A 27,190-nucleotide genomic window follows, 5' to 3' on the forward strand; every position below is an offset into this window, starting at 1 on the left:
TCCCTGTGGTGTAGGTACACCCACAGTGCTGTTAGGGAGGGAGTTCCAGGGACCCAGCGACAGTGAAGGAACGGCGATATATTTCCAAGTCAGGCTGGTGATTGACTTGGAGGGGAGCTTGTGATCTTACGATTTACACATTGCTGCCACAATGGTGGAGGGAGTGAATGTTTAAGGTGGTGGATGGGCTACTTTGCCCTGGATGATGTCATGCTTCTTGCATGTTGTAGCGCAACTACCAGCTCTGTGTGACTGCACCTTATAGTAAAAGAACAACCCGCCTTTCACTGATGTCCCAAAGCACTGCACAGACAATGAAGTACATTAGGAATGTGGGCGCTGTGGGGCGTTTTACCAGCATGAAACAGTTTCACACCAACACTGTGTAAATCTGCCCAAAGAGGCAGCTGAGCTCACTGAACCCTTGTAACCTTGAACATATCAGACCAATTCTTACCTGAAACTCCTTGATATAAGTTAGGAAGAAGAAATTAAAGCTGAACGCAACTAGCCATTCACAAACTGCACTCGTCACTTGGTAACCATAGCCCTGGTGAAAAGGAACAGAGAGGACCACAGTTCAAAAGACATTTATTTAACCTAGAACCTGGAAATAAAACACAAATCAAGTGAATTCGAGGGACTGTCATCTGGAGGTTCCTAGTTCTTGGATATCAAGTGTGACTTACTCCAGAATCTAAACCTCAACTTCAGCAAAGAAAATTTATTTCAAGGAAATGTCCGTCTTACTATGATGCACAGCTATATTTTGACTTTGTATGATGAGCCAGAAGTCTGTTTTGCATCTCACCACCTTGGCTTCAATGGAAATAGCTGCCCACTCTCCCATAACCTGTTTTAGATGATCACACGATCAAGATCTGCCCCCCTCTTGTCACATCAGGTGACAGGTGCTAGGCTGAGGGTTTACAGGATAAACTGTTCCCCAGTCACACTCAGCGACCAATCTCAGGTGTGCTCTGATGCCTGAGCTTCCCTCACGGGGTGAATGATTATTCCCAGGTTGCTGCAGCGTGTCTCCTGGTGTCTGATCCTTCTTGGCCCAGGCCCCCTCCTTGTCTATCTTGAGTCCTGTACTCCTCCATCAACCCCTCAAGTCTGGTGCCTGATTTCTCAGCCACCCATGTCCTATGTTTCTCTCCCCATCCTCTTTAATCCTGTGTTTTCCAATCCTCCCCAGTCCTGTGTTTCTTTCCTCACCACCCCAGCTGAGCCTCTTTCCCCCAGCCCCGGGTGTTTTGTGCTCTGACCCTGTATAACAGTGTTCAGCGAGTAACCTGAAAATATATTTTTAAATGCTCCTTCCACACAACGTTCTTTTGGCGTTAAAGACTAATTTAAGGATCACCAAAACCAAATGCGTTCTCATGAGTGACAGGGCGGTGTACATTATAAGGTCCACTCATAAATAAGAAACTCTTGCACAATAACAGACACAATTCAATCCAAGTAGATTCCAATTGATTCTCTTAGGACCTGCCTACACTCCAGCGCATTATGATTGTACATTAGGGAGGTTCAAAAGGGGCATGGGATCAGGGGCGAGCTAACTACATGAACTGGACTAGTCTTTGCTATTCCAGGAATTGGTTGAAGGTAAGGAGGTTGATAAAGCCTTTGGTGTGAAGCTGTTGTTTTTAGACTCAGTTCAGATACCAAAAAACATCATGCTAGCTGCAAACTGCAAAGCAAAATTTTAACTCCCAAAGCTAAATCTGTAGGTGACCCCAGCACTAATTCCAACAAAGATCAATACAGGTAAACAATCCAAAAAAAAATTGGCAACTTGCTTTGTCCTGTTGGAGCAGTGTGACTGCCCAATATTAACTGACATCATGAAAGGCCTGGGCTTGGCCTGGTAACATACTCTGCCCAATCTATCCACAAAGGAGTGACCAGGAATCTGCCAGTGGTCACTCAGTTCACGCACCGGTCACAGATACTCCTCACTCTAGTGGAAATGGCCAAGCCACTTCTGGGTTATGACCAGAGTGACAGTGTTTTTCCTTAGGAACAGGAGGCCATTCGGCCCCTCGAACTGGTTCCACCATTCAATCAGATCATGGCTGGTTTGGTCCTCTAAACACATCTACCTGTGTTTGCTCTGTATCACCCTATACCCAGCAAAAGTTTACCTTTTCGTTAATAGATGTTACCTGACTTGTTCCACATTTGAAAGCTAATCAGCCTGATTAACTATGGGATTTACTAGGTGAAATGGAATTTCAACACAGTACCAATAAATTATTTCCCTCAACAAATATTTGAGATTTAAACAACTACTAAAACGGTAAAGACTAGTTGAGTTCATGCAGTTTTCCTCCCTTCTAAACCTCAGTGTCTCTACCTCTTCTCCCTCTCCCCCTTCCCCACCCAAATCGCAGTGCTCCTCTCCCTCCCCCGATCCCACTGTCCCCATGCCCCGTACCCTTGCCCACAGTCCAATGTCATGTCGCTGAGTTTTTGTTGTGTAGCTCAGAAAGAGGTGAAACATTCGCTGTGACTTTATTGGCCCTATTGCAGGGGCCGGTTTAGAAATATTCTGTAAAGCGGTTTTTAACTAACTTACTAAGTTCTTTTCTTGGAACTGACTTTTCGAGCGATCTGAAGCTGTGGTCTTGCTCATGAGAGGTGGTTAATGTTTGTGGCTTTTAAAGGTTTGCATTTTATTCCGAAATTCTAAATTAACAACAACCTGGGTTTGATGGTTTGCAAGTAACCTTAGGTCTGTGACTTGCTAAATCAGCAAACACTTACTGCCTCACTTGTCGGTCAGCTCAGTGTCCAACAGCCTATATCCAAAGTTCTGCTCTGGCCAGACTGGCCACAAGTAGGAATTCCCTCCTCTGCCCCACCCCAAGCATCCACTTTAACCACTAATGGGAAAATAAGTTAGGCTAAGGGATAAATTAGTTTCAAAAGTGGGGCTATTATCATAGAACGGTTATAGCACAGAAGGAGGCCAATTGGCCCATCAGGTCCATGTTGGCTCTCTGCAAAAGCAACTCAGTTTGTCTCACTCCCCTGTCCTTTCCTGTAGCCCTGCAAGTGTTCTATCTTCAGGTGTTTTTCCTGTAAGCTGGGTGGCCTCATGGGACTTAAAGTTCCTGCACAGGCCTCGCACATGTCACCCCCTTTAACTTACCATGTGTATGCAGCTATGCAAAAATAATTAAAGGGGTCATGCACTTAAACAAATCACCCACCCACTCCAAAAAAACCAGAGGGTGCATTGGTCGACAACCATACCTTAGCTCCTGGCTTCCATTCCAAAGTTGGATTGCTGTGGACGGCGAGGGCATAACATACAATCACTGGAGAGGGCAGAGGTCAAGGAAAGTCAACACAATTTCTGTAAGAAATGAAAAGTACTCAATCATGGGTTAGTCCTGACCAAACAAACAAATGGTAAGTTATGTAATGGTGAAGCATGATCATCCCTCCATTTCAAAACAGAACCTCTTGTTGTGAACAGTTAGGTTGGATGGGCCAAGGAGTCTTTTCCTGCCTGACCCAGTAGCAGGAGTAGGGCTGAAGGGCTGCACATGAGCCGCAACCCTGGATCAGCCCATTCCGGCCCTCTTCTGTATTATCCTATGGTCTCTGGTCCTCAGCTCACCCCCAACAAGGCCACTGAAACAGAGGGGTTGGGATTGCCTGTCGGATACTCCCTACAGAGGGTTTTTCCACTGGCCTGAACTAGTAGAGGCCCCAGTACCCAACCCAAGCACATAACGCAGGCTGACTTTCCCAGAGTGGGACTGAGGGAGTGCTGCACTGTCTTTCAGAAGAAATCTTAAACCTAGGCCCAATCTACCTTTTCTGGTTGATGTAAAAAGTTCCATCTGAACCAGAGCAGGGTATTTCTCCTCACTTTCTGGCTGACAACATGTGAATCAACATCACTAAAAAATTAATAGATCATTCATTCATTGCCATTCATGGGAGCTTTCTGTGCACTGACTGACTGCTACGTTTCTCACATGTTTCCTACATATTAACAGTGACTACATTTCAAAAGAAACTCATTGGCTGTGAAGCCCCTCCATTAACATCTGTGGGATACCATTCACCAGAAACATAACTGGGCCAGCCATATAAATACTGTGGCTACAAGGGCAGGTCAGGGACTGGGAATCCTGCAATGAGTAACACACCTCCTGACTCCCCAAAGGCTGTCCTCCATCTACAAGTCAATGATGGAATATGTCTCAATTGCCTGGGTGAGTGCAGCTCTAACAGCACTCAAGAAGTTGAACATCATTGAGGACAAAGCCGCCCGCTTCTCATTGGCACCATCCTGACTTAGAAATATATCGCCGTTCCTTCACTGTCGCTGGGTCAAAATTCAGTAAACCCCTCCCTAACAGCACTGTGGGTGTACCTACACCACATGGACTGCAGCGGTTCAAGAAGGCAGCTCACCATCACCTTCTCAAGGGCAATTAGGGATGTGCAACAAATTTTGGCCTAGCCAGTGATGCCCACATCCTGAGTATGAATAAAGAAGATACTGGGGTGTGATAGCACTCCTGGTGATTTGCAGTAGTGCTCAAATCTCTGGAGTGGGGCTTGAACCCACAACATTCAGACTCAAATGAGAATGCATGGCTGACACCAAGGAGAAGAGCAGAGGAGTGTCTTGACCAACATTTACCCCTCCACCCACAAGACAGCTTCATTGGTCATTTATTTTGTTGCTATGTATAAATGCCTGCCTAATAACCTGCGTAGTAATAAGTGTGTGTCTGTGTGTTTGTGTGTGAGATTGTCTGTCTGTGTGTGTGAGTTATGATTGTCTGTCTGTGTGAGTGTTTGTCTGTGTATGAGTGTGTCTGTATGTGTGAGTTATGTTTGTCTCTATGTGAGTGTTTATCTGTGTGGGTATACATGTCTGTGTACATATGTGTATATGTGTGTGTACGCCCGTGTGCACACGAGTGTGTGTGATGTGCTTTGAACACTCTGAACCCATGAGAACCTTTTCTTTTGATTTTATGGTTTTGCTATTTCACTGGTGCTTCTGAAACATCCTGTCTCAGGGATCATTCTAGCACCAATAAACAGGATGTGGCAGGAAAACCTTATTGTAACAACTTGCACCTATATCAGATAATGTCTCAAGGCACTTCACAGGAGTGTGAGCAGACATATGTTATACAACTGACACTGAATGGAAGAAGGAGACATTAAAATAAGTGACCAAAGGTTTTAAGGAGTGTCTTAAGGATGGGGAGAGAGGTGAAGAAGTTTAGGGAGGGTGTTAGAGTGCAGACAGGGCCCATCAATAATGTGATAAATGGAATGGTGGTGTATGTGTGTGTGGGGAACAGGACACAGCGTCCTAGGGAATTGCAGGGCTGCACATGGTCAGAGAGATAGGGAGCAATTTAAAATCAAGATTTAAACACATTTGCGCTACACAGTTTCCCTGGCCCGGAATGATTTCATCACCTTCCTGCCATTTGCAGCTGTTCAAAACCTCCCTCCAGAGGAAGACACTGACTGGCCATTTTCACAATTAACTGGCCATATTGCCGACTTAGATAGGGTTTAAACAAAATACCAACGCTATCAATTATTTGACAATGAAACAGTTCACTCTTAGAGATTCCATTGTTTTAAAATGTAGTTAATCTCATCTTGATATGTAAAGTTAGCAAAAGAACTGTAATAGGTAAATGAGATGATGTTAACTGGGACTATCACTGACTGGGACCTAATTAGGGAACAAAGTCTATTGAGAGCTTCAAGAGGCAGTTCATTGAATCTCTTTACATGTTCCTTTGAATTCAATGAAATCAAACTGAAGTTGTACTATTATATAAGTATGCCCACCAATTAAAACAAGGTGTTTTGAAGAATGAATACATTTTAGTATTTTACCTTGTAACGATTAAATATTTATAGAATTATCTGCCAGGACCCATTATGCAGTATAGAGACAGACATGACAACAGTGGTACATCCACCTAAGAATCCAGATGCTTTGTCCATCTACTCTTTCACGGGACTGAGCAGAGCTTGGAGCTGAAACAGAATAGCCATCAGCTTGGCCGGGTTGGTAGCATTCTCACATCTGAATCACTGGCTATGAGTTACAATCTCTCTCTAGGACTTGAGTACATGTTCTGGACTGGCACTGCAGTGCCGTATTGAAGGAATGCCACTTTCCCAGTGATGCCCTTCTTTGTTTGAAACATTAAACCCTCTCAACTTGACGCAAAAGATCCTGTGGCACTATTTCGAAAAACAGCTGAAACGTTTTACCCGGTGTCCTGGTCCCTCAACCAAAAAATCAGTCCAAAAGATGATCTGGTTATTATCTCACTGCTGTTTGTGGGAGTTCACTGTGTGTACATTGGCTGCTGTGACTCCTGCATACAAGAATGGCTGCACATCAAAAAAAAAAATAGTGCTCCATCGGTTGTAAAGCTTTATGGGACATCCTGAGGCTGTGGAAGGTGCTAGAGAAATGCAAGATCTTCTTTCTTCAAATGAAGCATTAAACCAAGATCCTAGGTGGCTGTTTAGGATTTGAAGAGGACCCATTTCTCCCTGTGTCCTGGCCAACATTCCTTCAGTAACCAGTTTTACCAGCAGAAAAATGATCTGCTTATTCATCTCATTTCTACTCTTCTGGGATCCTGCTGAGCGCAAAATGGCCGACGTGTTGCCAACACAACCGTGGTGAAAGTAATTGTGAAACATATAGGGACACTTCTAACAGATACTAAGATGCACTGAATGCATCCCAGGTTTCTTCTTAATATCATCCTAGAGCAGAGAGTAAGAGACCGAACTGTGCTAAACAGGTTGACCATAGATTCAATCTTGCACTGATGGCTGACAGTTGAGGAAATATTGGTTGAACATTAATGCGAACTCTAAGCATAACTTCATAGACATAGTTTGAAAGGCCCAATATCCATCCAATGGTTTCCTCCTGCATGATCTGAATGGAGTGAAGATGGTGAATGGATGGAAATGTAGACTGTGGCTAATGTGTTCCTTTGTCAATCCCTACAGCGATCGCCAAGAGAGGGCTTCTTATAATGATGGGGTGGACGTAGGGGCAATAATCCGAGTTTGTGCTGCTGCCAGGGAGTCTTAATCCACACATCAAGGGGATCACAGGCATCCACAATTCTCCGATGCATAGGCCAAAGACAAGGCTTCCCCAACAACTGCAAAACTTGGGGAAACTGCCCCAACCAAGGCTCCCTGCCGTCCAACAGTGTGTTCGCCAGGTTGAAGCACTGATCTCTGACTTCACAGACTGGGATCTTCCTTCAGTTTCTGCACTCGGAGATTCTGGGTGAGATTTGACCAAAGTCCCCTCTATAGCTGTAACATAATTTCCACTCCTTTGTGTCCCAGAACTTTGAGACAAGGGCCAGCCTTCCAAGTTTTTAAAACAATTTTTTGTACCTGTTGACTGGTTTTTAGCGATTTCTGTGCTTGTCCCTACATTTCTCTACTCCTCCATAGTTCCTAGTTTATCACACTTTTAGAACATTCTCTGATCTATCGTCCATTGGTCCAAAGTAGATGACTTGACACTTTGCTGCATTAATGATTAATAACACAGCTACACTTCCTGTCTCAGACTGAAAACTGAAAAATCCTTTAACCAGCTCTGGGCTGCCTGATTTCACCCCAGGATGAATCATCAACACTGAGTGCAATATTTCAAAGGCTTTTGCTGAATATTGGCAACATGGCAAGGGGATTTTCCACTCAATTCAAAAGCACATTGGGAACAGCTTGCAGCACTTACCAGAACACAAACGGTTCAGGAAACTTCCCAACTCCGGAATGTGTAGAAATCAAGAGTGCAGCTGCCGTTTTCCATTAATTGGCTAGCCTCGCTGAGATTAATCGTTTTTTTCTGCAGCTCTCCACATTCCAAACCTGGCTGGAGGGACTTTATTGGTCTCTACACAATAATTCCCAAAGTTCACTTTTCTGCTTTATTAGTTTTCGTCAGTAAATGTCCCAAGATGTTGCTCACAAGAGTTTTGCACCCTTGAAATGAGACTCCTGGTGTTTTCGATGTCCCCAGTACAGTGTTACTGAATCTGACTGAATTCCAGAACCAGTGCTACTGCGGCATTGAATTTATAATCACAGCTAGTCACATAGTATTACACTGTAACAGGCCATTGAACTGATTCATGCTTCACACCGCCCCTCTTCACCTCACCCCATCAGCATATCCTTCTATGCATTTCCCCCTCTATGTGTTTATCCAGCCTCCCTTTAAGGATTTCCCTGTGGTAGTGAGTCTGCATGTCCTGTTAGGTCTGCTAAAAACGGTAAATTTTAAAAAACTTACTGGTGCATCTCCCTCTCCATCTTTTGCAAATGCTCGCTTTAGTTTTATGGAGTTGGTGCCTCCAGATGTTGGGCAAGGCAATGGTGAGGTTTTCAAAGGCATATTGCCTCCATGCTTTGTGGCAGCCATACCATTGCTAGGTACAACATTCTTTCCACTCTTTGGGTAAAGAAGTTTCTCCTGAATTCCTGATTGGACTTATTAATGACTACCTTATATTTCTGATGTTTAATTTTGATCTTGCCCTCAAGTAGAAACATCTCTGCATCTACCCTATCAAGCCCTTTCATAATCTTCAAGCCCTCCTTCAATTCACCCCTCAGTCCTCTCTAGTCAGTGACTCTAGTAGGGTCCAAGCAGATTACAGAGGATACTGCTGCCCTCTGATACTCAGGCTGGAATCCAGCAATAATAACAACAGAAAATGCTGGAAAAACTCAGCAGGTCTGGCAGCATCTGTGGCGAGAGAAAGAGAGAGACATGCGGACTCGAAACGTTAACTCTGTTTCTCTCTCCACAGACGCTGCCAGACCTGCTGAGCTTTTCCAGCATTTTCTGTTTTTATTTCAGATTTCCAACATCCGCAGTATTTTGCATTTATATTGGAATCCAGCAAGACAGGTTAGCAAGGTGCCCAGGGAATGAAGGAATAAGGCAGTCCAGGGAGAGGGGGTGACAGTCTCTGCCGTAGGGAAACCTGGAAAAATATTTACTTGGTTATTTCCACTATGCTAAGAGGGATAAACCTGTATTAGGGGTATTTTTAATTATTTTCCCACTCTTCTAGCGGGCAGCAGCTGTGACATTAGCTGTTATCTCAAAACTAGTTTATTGCAGCAATGGTTTATGGGCGGAAACTCTTTGATGGATGTAATATTGAGTTTCAAAAACTGAAATTTGAAAACAAGCTTCTGTTCAACGTGGGTAGAAAATAACCAATTAGAAGAAACAAGGAATTAGAAAACTGACCAACATCCAGAAAGAGATGGACATTACTGAGACTCAACAGCTGCATTGAAACTGATAGCCAGCAAATCAGCAGATTAGATAGGCCAATTACTATTGCTTTGTTAAAACAATCCTTTTAAACTCAGTAAAATGAGGCCATCCTTATTCCCTTTAGTGTAACATCTGTGAGGAGTAGCACCAGCAATCATGACCTGGGTCTTTCAAAAACATTTTAAACTAAACAGGTGAATCTGATAAATAACTAGGAAAAACTATCTACCTATAATTTAATGCTACAAGATTCAACAACATCCACAATCTTCAACTCATTTTGACTTTTTGTGATTATGCAAAAGGACCGATAGATATGTTGGCAACTCAGGTAGATTTTACATCTCTGCTGATTATTGTGTATCAGACCCAGGGAATTTAGGATTGTTCTCCTTAGAGCAAAGGTGGTTAAGGGCGGATTTAATAGAAGTGTTCAAAGTGATGAAGGGTTTTGATAAGGGTAAGTAAGAGGCCAGGCCTGCCGTGGGCAGGACTGGAAAATCCCGGCCAGGGTAACTGTTTCCATTAGCAGGAGGGTCAGTAACAGAGGACACAGATTTAAGATAATTGGCAAAAGATCCAGAGGGGGAAATTTATTTTGTAAGCACAGCAAGTTGCTGTGATCTGGAATGTGCTGCCTGAAAAGGAAGCAGATTCAATAGTAACTTACAAAAGGGAACTGGATAAATACTTCAAGGGGAATAAAATTGCAAGGCTATGGGGAAAGAGCAGCAGGGGAGTTGGGATTAATTATTTCACTCCTATCCAAAGGCACGATGGGCCGAATGGCCTCCTTCTGTGCTGTATGAATCCATGTAAAACTGGCTACAGGTTCGCTTTCAGATTTTGACAGCAGCACTGAAAGTCTAAGTGACCCCCATCGTGTTGTAATGCTACTGATGAGATCAATCAGTAAGATAATGCCCCCCTCCCTCACCCCCGCCCCCCCTCCACAAAAAGGATACTAGGGATGGTGGCTATGACAGATACTGCAGACAGCATTGCCCTAAATCGATATGACAGAGAAGCGTGATTGTAAGGCCTCATCCTGAAGGAAATCCAACTCTGCAGCACAAGGTATGTGGTTCCCATGATGAAAGCCAGTAGTGCCCCAATGTCATGAACTGTTCTCAAAGCAGTTTCCTAAACACAAAACAAAGAATTCAAGTGAGGTACCTGGAAAGTGAAAGTTCTGGCATCAATAAAATCATTTCATTTGATTAGCGTCAATAAGGAGATTCGGAAACCAGAGGACACAGATCCAAGGCAACTGATGAAAGAGGGGAGAGGAGGAGATTTTAGTTTTTTTTTTACACAGCATGTTGTTTGATCTGGAATGTGCTGCCTGAAAGGATGGTGGAAGCAGATTCGATAATAACTTTCAAAAGGGAATTGGCCTTGATAAAGAAAAATGTGCAGGGCTATAGGGAAAGAGGAGGCTCTGGAATAATTGGTTAGCTCTTTCAAAGAGAGCTTGCACAGGCACAATGGGCCGAATGGCCTTCTTCTGTGCTGCAAGGTTATATAATTCAAACATTGGAGTTCATTGGAAGTATAAGTTTTTTCTTATGTTTGCTCGTAGGATCAGGGTGAATCAGGCAAGCTCAATTTCCAAAGGCTGCGTCTATTGACTCCACAACACTAGGGCAGGACTTCCTTCCCACACAACCTTCCCACACAACAACATGCAATCAGACACAACTCTGCCTTGCTGTATCTTCATTCAGGATTTTGTCTGAGTGGAAAATTTAGGCTTTTATCTCCTACTCAACATTCCCTTTGAACATATCTTGATTGTAAAAGATCCTAATCATCCCTTCTGACACGTAACAGGCCCGCTTGTCACATTATTTTGTTGGACAAATAAATGCAAAATAACAAACCCCTACAAACTTTGGGGCAGAACTTTGGTTCACTGCACAACCCTGCAATCTCCAAATTTACCTTAGCATTTGTTGTACACCAAATATTGGGGCAAACTTTGGGTGAAGATCACCCCTGGCGCTGCTCTGACAATGTCAGCACCCCCCCCCACCCCCCCTTCATTCTGCACGTGCAGTTTTCAAGAGATGGCAAGAATCACAGCGATTTTCAAATGCAGCGCAATTATCCCAGGTTTTAATCAAATGGGAAAGCAGACAGATTATAGAACCCATTCTGAATCAATATGTCAGTGGTGGGAAGGGGTGAGGGGGTAAATTTTACAGCCGAGTCTAGTATATTCTGTAAATTTTATGTGCCGCATATGTTATACGGGAACGCATTCTTGACTATGTTAAAAAGATTAAGAGGCTGATCTTATGCCGGAGGAAACAGGGGGAGATAAAGTGCTGCATCTTTACCAACTCCCTTCAAACAATACCAAACGTATCTACAATCCACTTAACTAGGATGAACTGTTCTGTGCTCCTCATTACTTTGCCAGGTCCATGGACCTTGTCAGCCTGAGGAAACTTTCTAATGGTTTAAGAAAGTAGAACACAAATTGGAGTGTACAAGGGAGAAGTACTTTACATTGCTGAGGGTGCAATAGCATAGTGGTTATGTTGCTCGACTAATAATCTGGCGATGTGAGTTCAAATCCCACCAGAGCAGCTGGGGAATTTAAATTCAATTCATCTGGATTAAAAAGCTAGCCTCAGTAATGGTGATCATAAGACAAAATAATGGATGTAAAAACCCATCCGGTTTGTTAATGCCCCTCAGCGAAGGGAATCTGCCATCCTTACCTGGTCCAACCTCTGCTGTGGGCCTGGAGTTACAGGTGTGGTTGACCGTTAACTGCCCTCTGAAATGGTCAAGCAAGCCACCCAATTGTATTCAAGAAGGTGTCTCACCACCAGCTTCTCAAGGACAATTAGGGATGGGCAATATATGCTGGCCTTGCTGGTGATGCCCGCATCCAGTGTGTGGATAAAAATAAATTCTTCACAGAATTGTCTTTAAAATCAGACCACATCTTCATGAAATGAATCATGAGACAAAGGAAATAGTTTAATAGCCACAACTGGTTTCTATTTAGATTTTTTTTAAAAACTCTCACACCTATTGTTACCAGCTCAAAGGCTACAATCTTTCTAGTGTAGCCTTTATTGAGCTGAATGTGAGGTCATTCCCCTGCAGGGAGTCCTGCATCGTAGAGGTCACATGACTACAGCAAGCCAGATCAGACATGTAGTAATGATTGCTTTTCAAATCCCAAACAAAGCCGACACTTTGAAGCAGATAGTAGCATTTGAGTGGAATGCTTGTGGTCTGACTCCACTGTTACTTTGTCTCTCCCAAGCAGGTATTGATGAAAATGCTCACGGTCAAAAAACAGCAGCCAGACACTTTTTCTCGATCTGAGCGTAGAATTGTTCGGTTTGCGTTAATGCCCTGGATGTAAATGCGACAGGTTGTCCTTGCTGCATTCGGGTTGCTCCCAGACATGTCTCGCTGGCGTCACACTGCAAGGTGATGTCATCATTGATGTCATAGTACTTCAGCACTGTCATCGTCATCCCCAGTTGTTTGATTTTAGGGAATGCTGCTTCTTGTTCTGCACATCCTTGGCATTGAGCTTGTATAATGCTTCACACTCTGGCTACAAATTAGGCAAAAAATTTGCTAAATAGTTCAGGAACCCATCAAATCATTGTACTACTTTCATATCTGTTGGTCGCTGCATTGCTGCTATAGCTCTCACCTTGTCAGGATCTGGGTGAAGACCTTTTGCTGTCAGTACATGATCTATGTACTTGACTTCAGGCATCTTCTTCCAGTTCAGCTTCAGGTTCACCTGGTGATCTCTCTCTACCGGTCGTATTAAATTCTAATCATGGTCAGCTATAGTTTCTTCCATTGCGTCTCCATATCCATAAACTAACAAATCATCCACCATGGCTTTCACTCCGGGAAGATCACTGACTATCTCGCTGTCTGCTTTGATGCTCTCCTGCAGTCATGAAAGTGCCAAGTGGCATATCCAACCATCTGTATCTCCCAAACAGTGTCCAGAATGTAGTGAAAAAAACTGCTGCTTTCACCCAGACAGTAACCATCCTTCGCATCTAGGGGAGTAAAGATCTTTGCCTTAGCAAGTTGTGGAAAAATTCCTTCGATGTTTGGCATGGAGTAGTGAGAACTCTTCAGCACTTTATTTAGTTCCTTTGGGTCAAAGCATACCCGTAGCTTTCCAGGCTGTTTCACTGTTACCATGCTGCTAACTCAGTCTGTAGGAGTTGTTACTTCCTTGATTCCTCCCTTCTTTTCCAGCTCTATCTTGTTTTTCAGGCTGGACTTGAGGGCAGCTGGAACTCTTCCCAGCAGATGGTGAATTGCTCTTACACTCTCATCTACTTCAAGATGATATTCTCCAGGTAGATATCCAAACCCTGTAAACACATCTTTGTGCTCCTCTAGGATCTGTTCGACACTCAATAGTTTAGTGTGCTGTGACACCTTGTGAATCTCTGTTGGCACGTTTAGAGTTACCAATCCAAGCTTTAGACTTGCTCCAGCAGAGATGAGCGGCTGTTGTGTACCGTCTATGGCCTGGAACTACAGATCTTCCTTCTTGCCATTTTTTTGGGCTCTCAGGTTAACTTGTCCTCTTGGTATGAGTATCATGCCATCATATAGCCTTTCGAGGGCTTCATTTTTGGATCGCCACAGTTGAGCCACTTTACACAGGTCTGTGAAGGTCATGAAGTTGCTGATGCACCAGTGTCTATCTGACATTTCTTCTCACTTGATGCTCTCCTTCTGTGGCCATCATTCTTAACAGTCACAAACCACTTCTCAGATATCGACTTGGCGGAATCAGCCTGTTGTATGGTGTACAGTGCTTCAGCAGATTCTTCGGCTGATAGCTCTCCGGTGGCCATCTGTTTAGCCTTGTTTTGTTTCTTTCCAGCCAAACGCTTGTGTGAAAAATGATTCAGCTTCTTGCAGTTAAAACACTGCTTTCCCCACGCTGGACAATCCTCCTCAGCCTCTATGTGTGATGTCCTCTGCAGTATTTGCATCCTGCCCTTTGTCCGCGATTGTTCTGTTCTTCCAGCCTGGAATGTCTCTCAGCCTAACGGATCTCCAGGTCTGTTCTGCCTTTACATGTGCTCTGGCTGACATTTTACAACCTTCGTATTTCTGCTCACTTCTATCGCTTTCTTGAGTATAAGTTGCACCTCTCTCAGTAGACTTGCTCTCACTGCAGGATCTCTTATGCCTAAGACAATTCTACCTTTTATGGGATCATCTTTCAGTTGCCCGAATTCACATGATTTGATCAACGGCCCCTTTTGCGAGCTCTAGTGTTGAACACATTCCGTTCACAAGTTACATTCACTTGGGGTTCAAAGATTGCCTTCTAGGCTTTCAGAATTTCTGCTGTCTGTTTTATCTGTTCTTCGGATATATTTAGGGTGGAATACAATTTGTCACAGTGCCTCCCCAGCAGTGTTAAACGTGTTGCTATTCATATCAGCTCCAGTTTGTTAATTAAATCTGTTGCAATCTCATAGTTTTTGCCATTGTTAGTGGAAAAAATTGCTGATTCTGGCGCATAGCTCCTTTCAGGAGTTGGGAGTGGAAAACTTACAGCCATTTTTGTTTCACCCAGTGTTTTATTTGCAGCCTTCAGCTTGTGTTAGCTTTTCCTTGTCTGTGTTTTTTTTTTCCCTTCAGCAGCTTTTCGCAAGTTGCAGTATTTCAGTGTTCCTCCTTCAGTAGCTGTGGCTTTTCAAAACTCAATCACAACTCCACTTCTGACACCGTTACATGCTTAAAGACTACAGCGTGTGTCTCGTGTCCTTATTGAATTGAATGTAAGATGGCTGCCTGCAGGGAGTCCCTTATGGCAGAGGTCACATGACTATGGCAAGCCTATCAATAAGGACATACTTGACTGGGAGATGTTCTTGATGAGGTAAATTGTATCATACACTATTCATGGATCATTGGACAGCACTAATGCCTCTGGGTCTGAAAGTTGTCGGTTTAAGTCCCACTCCACGATTTGCAAGTATAATCTGAGGAGACTGAATAGTACAGTAATGAGGGAGTGCTGCACTGTCAGAGATCCCTCCACTCAGATGAAACATTAAACCCTGTCTACCCTCTCAGGTATACTTGGAAGATCTCGCAATTCTATTTTGAAGACGAGCAGGGGAGTTCTGCCCAGTTGTTCTTTTCAATATTCAATTCTCAACTAACATCTCTGAAACAGATTCTCTGGCAACCATGTTGCTATCTGTGGAAACTTGTTGTGTGCATATTGGCTGTGCATTGCCTTCCTTCCTTCCTTTCCTCCTTCTTTCCCTCCCTCCTTCCTTCCTTTTCCTGATGCAACAGGCGCTCACATTGGAAAAATGGGCAGAGGTTGGCATGCTAGAATGATGCCCATAAAGGAATAGGAGGCCTTGCAGCTAGATAGAGGGGTGGGAGGAGGCATGTATGAGCACAGAGTTCAGTATAGATCAGTTGGGCCAAACGTCATATTTCTGTGCTCTAGATTCTGTTTAATGTGGGTCACTAATGCTGTGTTCCGAGTCCCCTGTTTCTAACTGGAGTAACTGCAGACCCTGGGGTCATCTTAGCTGTGCCTTCTCCAATGGCCTGGGGCTCCCTGTGGATTTACCTGCTGTAATTGTTTTCATATTTCTCACCCCGTGATCTTACTTGAATGTATACACAACAAAAAACAGTAGGAACCCAACAGGAAAACTACGCACAGCAAGCTGAATGTGCCAGAAAGCACATTAATGCATTGCAGGAGCTGACATAGCGATTGCCCCTGAACCTTTGACACGAGAATCCATATTGTACCTGAAAGTTTGCTACGATGCACATTCCGAGGCAGCCCAGTGCACCACACGCAAGTGCAGCCAGATTCAGCTTAGGGCTAATGGTAGCTTTGCTCTCATTCAAGGTCTGTAACAGTTTATATCGAACATACATAACCACCAAACCTGAAAAGGTATGCAAAAAAGATCAATCAGCTGATAAGCTGGCACAGATACTGCTTGTGGGAAGGTAGATGATATTTGGTTTTAGAGAGGCATGTGTTTCATATCATGGTGCACTGGAGAGAAACACTTCAGCTAAAAACTGTGACCACAGGAAATTGAGACCTTGGCGCAAGAAGCATGTGCATGCTCAGGATTTTTAATATATTACTCATCGATCTATAGTTTTGCACACCGCAGACCAGTTTAAATATTGAAGTGGAGCAGGGTTAGAGGGTGTGGCATAATTACACCTGGGCAGAGGAGTTGGTGGGGGTGGGTTCGGGAATGATACAGAGAGAAAGCGCAATAGAGAAAGAGAGAAGTTGAGGTGAATAGATACATTTAAGGGGCAGCTATAGAAACACATGTGGGAGAAAGGAATAGGAGGTCTTGCAGCTAGATGGAGGGGTGGGAGGAGGCATGGTTGAGCACAGATATCTGTATAGATCAGTTGGACCAAACGTCATATTTCTGTGCTCTAGATTCTGTTTAATGTGGGTCACTAATGCAGTGTTCCGAGTCCCCTGTTTCTAACTGGAGTCGCTGCAGACCCTGGGGTCATCTTAGCTGTGCCTTCTCCAATGGCCTGGGGCTCCCTGTGGATTTACCCGCTGTAATTGTTTTCATACTTCTCACCCTCTGATCTTACTTGAATGTATACACAGCAAAAACAGCAGGAACCCAACAGGAAAACTAGGCACAGCAAGCTGAATGTGCCAGAATGCACAATCTAGAATCAAATCCTGCTGTAAAAACAACGTGATAATTCTTTACTCACCCAGAAAAGCAGAGAAGTTTATCATTAATCCAAAAATGCATCTTTCTGGAGGAAATGTCCCAGTGTCACTACAAAAAAAAATTTTTTTAAAGTTTAATGATGTAAAGCAATTTATATTTAAAGCAATTGTGATGTAAATTGTGAAGAAGAGGACTCGAAAGGTTAACTCTGTTTCTCTCTCCACAGATGCTGCCAGACCTGCTGAGTTTTTCCAGCACTTTCTATTTTTATTTCAGATTTCCAGCATCCACAGAATTTTGTTTTTATTATTTATGATGTAAATATTGAGTTGGGCATTCTGTCCACTGGCTCAATCAATTTGCATAATTTCTACATAATACGTCAAATTCACAATGCTTGGTTGACCTGGCCCATGCCAGTGTTTATGCTCCACATAAGTCTCCTCTCAGCTGTTTTCATCTCACCCAGTGGTCCTCAAGTGGCCTGGGGAACCCTAGGGTCTACAGAGACTTTCCATAAGGGTATACTGAATAGTTGTGCTGTGGCTGGATACGGGCTTGTTGTGAGCTGGGAGTGGAGTGGAGTCCAATCACCATGTGGGTAGCAGAGTGTGGGCAGGTTGCCCAGGAGCGGAGCGGCACGGAGGAGAGTTAAAGCAGTTCAAAGATCATCACCAGGTAGACCCATGGTAACCAAGGCTGATGTTGGATGCCAGCTAAGTTCAGTCTTTTTTTTTTTATTTATTCTTTTCACAGGATATGGGTTTCACTAGTTAGGGCAGCATTTATCGTCCATCCCTAGTTGCCCTTGAGAAGGTGGTGGTGAGCTGCCTTCTTGAACCGCTGCAGTCCATATGGTGCAGGTACACCCACAGTACTGTTAGGGAGGGAGATCCAGGATTTTGACCCAACGACAGTGAAGGAATGGTGATATATTTCCAAGTCAGGATGGTGTGTGGTTTGGAGGGGGATTTGCAGCTTGTGGTGTTTCTATGCATCTGCTGCCCTTGTCCTTCTAGTTGGTAGGATTTGCGGGTTTGGAAGGTGCTGTCGAAGGATCCTTGGTGAGTTACCATCTTGTAGATGGTGCACACTGCTGGCACAGTGCATCAGTGGCGGAGGGAGTGAATGTTTAAGGTGGTGGATTGGGTGTCAATCAAGTGGGCTGCTTTGTACTGGATGGTATTGAGTTTCTTGAGTGTTGTTGGAGCTGCACTCATCCTGGCTCAAGAGAGGGGAGCTTAGTTAAGTATTCAATTCTTAATAGTAGGCACGCCCATATCACTGATATCTGTAAGCAAACATCTGTTTTCTTTAAAGGAATATTAAAAACACTCTTTAGTTGCAGCATTTTCAGGACTATTATAATTTAGATGGGGGCTCATGATTACTAATCCAAAAGGAGTCCTTCAACCATGAAATGCTGAGAACCATGGTTCTAAGTATCAGCATAATCTTCCATTCCTCTCTTTCCCTTTCTCTCTCTCTCTCTCTCTCTCTCTCTCTCATGTTTAAGTGTTTTTTGATTTAGAATGATACAAAGAGCACAGCAAATCTTTGCATATCAAGAAATGACTGCCCAGTTCATCTGCTTTCTGTTGGGTGATACTGGTTTTGAGAAGGTCAGCCTGGGGTAGCCTGAGAACTCCCATCAGCTCTTCCTCGGAGCGTGCCATGGGATCTTGTACATTCAGTGGTCTCAGTTTAACATCTCCTTCTGAAAGACGGCAGCTCTGACAGTGCAACACTCCCTCAGGACCAAACTAAAAGTGTTGGCCAAGATTAAATGCTCATATTCTGGTGAGCTGGCTACTAACTGAGCCAAGCCAAACCTTGAAGCATCTAACTGTTCAAATCTGTTAATGAAGCAGGCATTTTTCTCAGACACTGGCAAAAGACGATGGAGTTTACAATTCACTCTTCCCAGGGCTGATGAGATTCAATGACAAAAAAAGAATCTTTTATTTATATAGCGCCTTTCATGGAGCAATATGACCCAAAGATCTTCACAGGAGTGTTACCCAACAGAGGTTGACACTGAGCCACATAAAGGCATAAGGTCAATTAAAGCTTGGCCAAAACTGTAGGCTTTAAGGAGCATCTTAAAGAACGAGAGGGAGGTAAAAAGACAGAGAGGTATAGGGAGAGAATTTCAGAGTTAGGGGCCTTGGCAACCGAAGACATGGCCAGCAATGGTGGAGCGATTAAAATCAGGGATGTTCCAGAGGCCAAAATTGGAGGAGTGAAGAGATTCCGGAGGGCTGTGGGGCTGGAGGAGGAGATTACAGAGATAGGGAGGGATGAGGCCAGGGAGGGATTTGAAAACAGGGAAATGAATTTTAAAATAGAGATGTTGCTGGACTAGGTGTCAATTTGGTCAATGTGCATAGGGGTGATGGGACTTGGTGCAAGTCTGGACATAGGGAATGGAGTTTGCATGGCTTCAAGTTTACAGAGGGTAGAATGTGGGAAGCCATCCACTGGTGCATTAAAATAATCAAGTCTAGAAGTAAAATTCCTTCACTAACCTAGGCATTATTGTTTAGCATCTGCTATACTTCCATAAGGGCTCCTCTAAATCACTTCCTCAAAAGGATAAAACCATTCCTCCAATCAAATCTCAATTAATTCCTATGCTGACTACACAGCTTGATGACCACAACTGAAAACAAAACTCACGTTGTGACAGAACATTACAGTTTTAGCATATCCCCCAGCTGAAGAAGCTGGGATTGTTCTCCTTAGCGCAAAGGAGGTTAATTGGAGACCTGACACAGCTATTCAAAGTGTTGAGGGATTTTGATAGAGCGAGTCAGGAGAAACTATTCCCCCTGCCAAGTGGGTCAGTAACCAGAGGTCATAGACTCAAAATAATTTGCTAAAGATTTAGGGGGGAAATTAGGAAAACTTAAGATCTAGAACACAATGAATTTGATGGAATTGGATTAAACAGGACTTTTCAAAAGGCAATTGGAAAAGTATTTGAAGATGTCTAACTTGCAGGGTTATGGGGAAAGCTGGGATGTGGGACTAAATTGAACAGCTCTTTCAGGCCTCCTGTGCTGTAGGATTCTACTGATCTAACAATTGTAATAACATGTTAAATGCAGATTCTGCCTCAACTCCAATCTCTTTCAACTTCACCTATGCCATCCATTGTATCAACACATTGTCAATTTCTTACTCTTCCAAAGTACAGTTAATTGCACTTGTCGACATTGAATCGCATCTGCTATATTAGATCCATTTTGTAGGCCCCTTCCACCAACCTAACTGCTATCTCCTGTCCCTTCCCCTCCCCTCCCCACCTTCACAGGTTTAGCATCACTTGTGAACCGGCCACAGTTTAATTGGGTTTCTGACGGGGAGTACAGCCATCAGCAAGTGGTCCCCAGAAGTTCACTCAGTACTTCCACTGACAAGTTCAAACCATTCCTTCAATTCACCAAGGCTCCTTTGACAGCACCTTTCAAACTTATTATCACTACCATCTAGAAGGACAAGGACAGCAGATAGATGGGAACACCACCACCTGGTTGATCCCCTCCAAGTCACTCACCATCCTGACTTGGAAATATATCGCTGTTCCTTCACTGTCACTGGGTCAAAATCCTGGAACTCCCTCCCTAACAGCACTGTGGGTGTACCTACACCACATGGACTGCAGCAGTTCAAGAAGGCAGCTCACCACCACCTTCCCAAGGGCAACTAGGGATAGGCAATAAATGGTGGCCTAGCCAGTGAAGCCCATATCCTGTGAATGAATTTTTATAACATCCTTGTCTCCTCTAGATGTGGGATTAGCTTTGAAAGGCCATTAGTTTCAATTTCAGTAGCACTGTTTTATGGGGAAATATGGTACAGATTTTCTGGAAATTAACTGCAATGAGACATCTAACTTTCCACATCTGAACTGTCACTTCCTCAAAATAAAAAGCCTAGTCAGGTTAAGTCTTTTTTATGAAAACAAGGCTAATTTTTGCTCAATAGATAATCCTGAGAATTGATTCCATTATTTAAATTGTTTTTGAAAAAGGATAATGCCTGGTTAAATTAATGCTACCATTAATTTACATTTAATTCTACAATGGTTATAGTGCAGAAGGAGGCCATTCAGTCCATCACATCTATGCTGGCTCTCTGCAAAAATACAAGTTGGCTAGTTCTATTCTCCACCTTTTCCCCATGGCTCTGTAACTCTTCTCTCTTTAGACAATTATCCAATTCCCTTTTGAAAGCCGTGAGTGACCCTGCCTCCACCATACTCTCAGACAGTGCATTCTAAACCCCAACCACTCGCTGCGTGAAAACGTTTTCCCTCGTGACACTTCTGGTTCCTTTGCCAATCACCTTCAATCAGTGCCCTAGTAAATTCGGAGGCTTGGTTGCACAAATATGGCCGGTGTTCCCATGAGTTTTGAAGGTTGAAGGGTGATCTGATCAGAATATTTAAAATATTAAAAACAAATTTGATGGGATAGATACAGAGAAACTATTTCCTCTGGTAGTGGAATCCAGAACAAAGGGGGAATAATGTTATAAACAAAGCTGGGCCATTCAGGAGTGAAATTGGGAAGCACCTTTTCACACAAAAGGCAATGGGATTCTGGAAGTCTCTCCTTCAAAAGGCTGTGGATTCTGAACATCTGAATTTAAGAATTCAGTACTGAGATCGATAGGCTATCAAAGAAAATGAAGCAAAGGTATGTAAATGGATTTGAGATTCAGATCAGCCATGATCTTACTGAATGGCAGAACCAGCTTGAAGGACCGAGTGGCCTATTCCTGCTCTAAGTCATATATCCGTATGTAAATTGATTTGACATACAGATCAGCCATGATCTAACTGAATGGCAGAGCAACTTTGAGGGACTGAATAACTTCTTTCTGTTACTATTTCACCCTTTGGAATAAGGATACTAGCTCATTGTTAATCTGTCAGTGACTGTCCTCCTCACCCCACATGATGAGCCATTGATTCTTACAACACAGCAGAGAGCCATTCGGCCCACTGTGATAGAACAGAGGAATGGGGCTGACTGGATTGTTCTATAGAGAGCTGGCATGGACTCTATGGACTGAATGGCCTCCTTGTGTGCCTCTTGATGTCCCAGATCAACAATTTGCTTAGATTAGAAGAGAGAATTTGCATTCATTTGCACCCTTTCCCAAGTTCAAAAGGTTTCTCAGCTAATGATGTACCTTTTAGACGAATAGTCCTTCTCATCACCAATTTCCAGCAACCCATCTCCAGCTGGCTAGACCCTAAACTCTGGAATTCCCTCCCTAAACCATCTTTAAAACTCTTTGACCAAACTTTTGAGCTCATCAGTCCTAATATCTCCTTATGTCATTCAATGTTAATGTTTTGTCTGATTGCACTCCTTTTTAAAAAAAAACTCCATCTTGGAGGATGTGGGTGTTGTTACCCGTCCCTAACTGCAGTTAGACCATAAAACATAGGAGCAGAAATTAGGCCATTCAGCCCATCCAGTCTGCTCCGCCAATCAATCATGGCTGATAAGTTTCTCAACCCCATTCTCCCGCCTTCTCCCCGTAATCTTTGATCCCCTTACCAATCAAGAACCTATCTATCTCGGTCTTAAATACACTCAATAACCTGGCCTCCACAGCCTTCTGTGGCAATGAATTCCATAGATTCACCACTCTCTGGCTAAAGAAGTTTCTCCTCATCTCTGTTCTAAAAGGTCTTCCCTTTACTCTGAGGCTGTGCCCTCAGGTCCTAATCTCTCCTACTAATGGAAACATCTTCCCCACATCCACTCTATCCAGGCCTTTCAGTATTCTGTAAGTTTCAATCAGATCCCCCCTCATCCTTCTAAACTCCATCGAGTATAGACCCAGAGTCCTCAAATGTTCCTCATATGTTAAGCCTTTCATTCCTGGGATCATTCTCGTGAACCTCCTCTGGACCCTCTCCAGGGCCAGAACATCCTTCCTGAGATAAATGCCAACAGTGCATTTGCCTTCCTAACTACCGACTCAATCTGCAAGTTAACCTTAAGAGAATCCTGGACTAGGACTCCCAAGTCCCTTTGCACTCCAGATTTCTGAATTCTCTCCCCATTTAGAAAATAGTCTATGCCTCTATTCTTCCTACCAAAGTGCATGACCTCACATTTGCCCACGTTGTATTCCATCTGCCACTTCTTTGCCCATTCTCCTAACCTGTCCAAATCCTTCTGCAGCCTCCCCGCCTCCTCAATACTACCTGTCCCTCCACCTATCTTTGTATCATCTGCAAACTTAGCCAGGATGCCCTCAGTTCCTTCATCTAGATCATTAATGTATAAAGTGAAAAGTTGTGGTCCCAACACTGACCCCTGCGGAACTCCACTAGTCACCGGCCGCCATCCTGAGAAAGACCCCCTTATCCCCACTCTCTGCCTCCTGCCAGACAGCCAATCTTCTATCCATGCTAGTACCTTGCCTCTAACACCATGGGCTCTTATCTTACTGAGCAGCCTTCTGTGCGGCACCTTGTCAAAGGCCTTCTGGAAGTCCAAGTAGATAACATCCATTGGCTCTCCTTTGTCTATCCTACTCGTTACCTCCTCCATGAATTCTAACAGATTTGTCAGGCATGACCTCCCCTTGATGAAACCATGCTGAAATGAGTTAAGAATCACATGTAGGCCAGCCTAGATAAAGATGGCAGATTTCCTTCCCTAAGGGCATTTGCAAACCAGATGGAGTTTTTATGACAACTTGATGATAGTTTTCTATTCCAGATTTGTTTTTAATCGAATTAAATTCCACTAGGATTTGAACCCATGTCCGCAGAGCATTAGCCTGGGCCTCTAGATTACTAGTCCAGTGACATTACCATTACACCACCGTCTGCCCTCTCCCATCTGCCCTCTATAGGTGTTGTTGCAGTATTGCAGAAAAACAACAGTCAAATGATTTGCTAATCCATTCTTCCCCACGTGATGTCTATGGAAGGCTAGGATACAGAGGAAATCACTCCTGCCCCTCTGGGAATAGTGGTGAAAGGTTCTTTTCAGCCCACTTGAGGGGGCAGACAGAATCCTTTACTTGAATGAAAGATGCTGACCTAGCCCTTACCCCAACCCTGCTGTAACCACAAAGAGAAAAACAAAATACTGTGGATGCTGGAAATCTGAAATAAAAACAGGAAATACTGGAAAAACTCAGCAGGTCTGACAGCATCTGTGCAGCGAGAAACCGAGCTCATGTCTGAAGTCCAAAATGACTCTTCAGAAGTGTAACCACATTCATTCACCCTGTCTGCCAGAATGACCCAAATTACACTTTTCACTAATTGTCTGAAATCAGTTAATTCTTGGCTCAGAAAATAAATCTAAGATTAGAAACTTATTTTTGAAAACAAAAGGAGGGAAAAAATTATGAAAGTTAATCCTGCTTTCTGCAAACCAGTTTGTGCAGTGTGACTAGCGGGTGGGGGAGATGGGATATATTTTAATTGACATTTCACAGCGGAAACTCTTCAAGCTGATTTCCTGGAGGAGAACATTAATTAAAAAGGCGATAAACTGCACGCGTTGTCTTGATTCATGAAGCCTGAGCGCTTTTGGTACCATAAAAAGGAACAACATGCGGTTTATAATCTCAGAGAATGATTCCAAATCTAAAACCTAAATCTCTAAATCAGACTGACTCCATTCTGACAGCCTAACAGAAGTTTCACGCCAGGAAAGTGAAACTTTGACGACTCTTGAGTAAAGGGACCAGCCAGCAGGAAGTACTCCTGAAACAGAAATACATAACCTGACCCAAGAAAGTTAGCATGCGCTCAGTTACCATCATTAAACCCAACAAAATGAACTTCTCTCCTCTTCTTGCCATCTTTCAGGCAAACAATGAGTTAAAGAACAACGCAACCGGTGAGTCGGATCAGGTTGCTTCCTCAGTTAAGAGTTGGGTAACTAGCTCATAGAGACAGAGCAGAGACATTACCCCAGCCTGGAGGCAATAGCGGCTTTCACTCAGTGGAAATCCAGCTCCTGGGTCACTTACCTGATGAAGGGGACCAACGGTGGGACGTGTCTGGTCAGCACAGCGATAATAAATGAAATGACAAAGGCGGCACACGACCAGATGACCAAGGTGACCGGCAGACAGCAAGTCCCTGTCATAAACCACCACATCTTCCTCCAGCGGTGTTACCCCTGCCTCTAACAGTTCAGAGACACCAAAGTTCATTTGTCCTTCCGGATCTCGGAGAAGAGCAAATCGCGATGACTCACCCGCTTTACAGAAACAAAGAAACAAAGTGAACACTCCCCCAAATGACCACAAACTAAATGTAGTCAGCTTTAAGTAGTTTTGAGAAAATGGGTTATGAGATTTGGCAACTTCCCTTTTCGCCTCTCATGTAATGGATGATTTAAATCCTTTGCTGCACTTCTGGTAAATTGGTTAATGTGTGATCTGCACTAGCTGGTAATCAGGCATAATCCAAAAACACCAAGCACTTTGAGCACAGTCTGTTTAAGGGAGATCTTTAATGCTTCAGAACAGCAGAACTTGAAGCCACGTTGTTGAAGAGACAGAGGCAGCTCCCGGTTTGGTCAATAATTGAGGAAGAGAGAAAAATGCAGAGATAGCAACCGAGGAAAGGTGATAGCCCTGAAACTCTCCGCCGAGTGTTCCCTAGCATTTTCTGTTATCAGTTAAAGGCAGATTACCTGCTCATTATCATATTGCTGTTTGTGGGATCTTGCTGTGTGCAACTCTGCCGATTTTCCTCCACTATAATAGTAACTACATTTCGAAAACTCTGCTTTGGCGATAAAACACTTTGTAAAGGCCTGACGTCATGAAAGGCGCTATAGGAATGCAAGTCCTTCTGTCCCATACACAAGGCAAGATAATAAATTAGGTTTTTTTTAACAAAAGGTATACATGAGCCTGGGCTTTATAGCAGAGGCATAGTGTACATTAAGATAAAAGCAAAATAGTGGGGATGCTGGAAATCTTACATAAAAACAGAAAGTGGTGTAAAATCTCAGCAAGTTTGGTGGCACCTGTGGAGAGTGAAACAGAGTTAACTTTTCGACTCTGTATGACTCTTCTTTCCAGCACTTTCTGTTTATTATTACAGCATAGTGTACCCAGCTGAGGCTCAGTCAGAGTATCTTGTGCAATTCTGGGCACTTTTGGAAGGAAGTCAGTGCCTAGGAGGGATTCACCAGAATGGCATCAGGGATGAGGGACTTCAGTCATGTGGAGAGAATGGAGAAACTGGGATTGTTCCCCTTTGAGGTTAAGAGGATAAAAACAGAAAGTTCTGGAAATACTACAGCACCTGTGGAGAGAGAAACAGAGTTAAAGTTTTGGGTCAAATATAATTTCTTCCGGACTGTTAAAAGATCTTCAAAATTATGATAAAGCAAATAAGGAGAAACTGTTTCCAGTGGCAGGAGGATTTGTAACCAAAGGGGCACAGATTGAAGGTAATTGACTGAAAGAAACCAGTGGAGACGAAGAGAATTTATTTTTTTCTCTTAACAAGTTGGTATGATCTGGGGTGCACTGCCTGCGGGCAGTAGAAACAGATTCAATAGTAACTTTCGAAAGGCCAATTGGATAAGTACTTAAAGGGGAAAATGTGCAGGGTTACAGTGAAAGACATTGGGGGAATGGACTAGTTGGAGCGTTTTTCTCCAGGAGCTGACATCGCCAATGGCCTGTACCTGTGCTGCAACTTTAACAATGGCGTCGGATACATATTTGAAATGTAAACATTGCAGAGTTTTGGGGGAAACAGCTGACTGAGTTGGATAGCTCTTTCAAAGAGCCAGAACAAGCACAGTGAGCTGATTGGCCTCATCGGTAACAACTGGTTGTTTGTTTTCATTATTTCACCTCAGGCAGAAATGGTGCAGTGAGGATGTGAGAATGACACCAAAACTTAAACTCGTCAGGAAGCTGATCTTCACTGAGAGAACACTGAAAGATTTTAGTACAGAAGGTTATCAAACGAGGAAAAATATCCCATTACACGGCAAGTTGTTGTGATCTGGAGTGTGCTGTCTGGAAGGCCGGTGGCAGCAGACTTAATAATAACTTTCAAAAGAAAATTGGAAAGGAAAAGTTT

At 43.5% G+C, this 27,190-nt stretch overlaps 1 protein-coding gene across 1 annotated transcript in view; it reads right to left on the reverse strand.

Annotated features, from left to right (window-relative positions):
* Nucleotides 1-25,369, reverse strand: part of dram1 (DNA-damage regulated autophagy modulator 1) — a 31,179-nt gene extending 5,810 nt beyond the window's left edge. The window contains exons 1-6 of the mRNA XM_078567656.1: nucleotides 25,108-25,369; nucleotides 17,126-17,193; nucleotides 16,166-16,308; nucleotides 10,324-10,501; nucleotides 3,271-3,335; nucleotides 458-550 (exon numbers count right to left, since the gene is read on the reverse strand). Of these exons, the coding sequence (XP_078423782.1) occupies nucleotides 458-550; nucleotides 3,271-3,335; nucleotides 10,324-10,501; nucleotides 16,166-16,308; nucleotides 17,126-17,193; nucleotides 25,108-25,238 (678 nt within the window). The 5' untranslated portion in view covers nucleotides 25,239-25,369. The remainder of the gene's footprint in view (nucleotides 1-457; nucleotides 551-3,270; nucleotides 3,336-10,323; nucleotides 10,502-16,165; nucleotides 16,309-17,125; nucleotides 17,194-25,107) is intronic.
* Between the last annotated feature and the right edge of the window lie 1,821 nt (nucleotides 25,370-27,190).

Source organism: Cetorhinus maximus, chromosome 22 (assembly GCF_964194155.1).
Source record: "Cetorhinus maximus chromosome 22, sCetMax3.hap1.1, whole genome shotgun sequence".
NCBI lineage: Eukaryota > Metazoa > Chordata > Chondrichthyes > Lamniformes > Cetorhinidae > Cetorhinus > Cetorhinus maximus.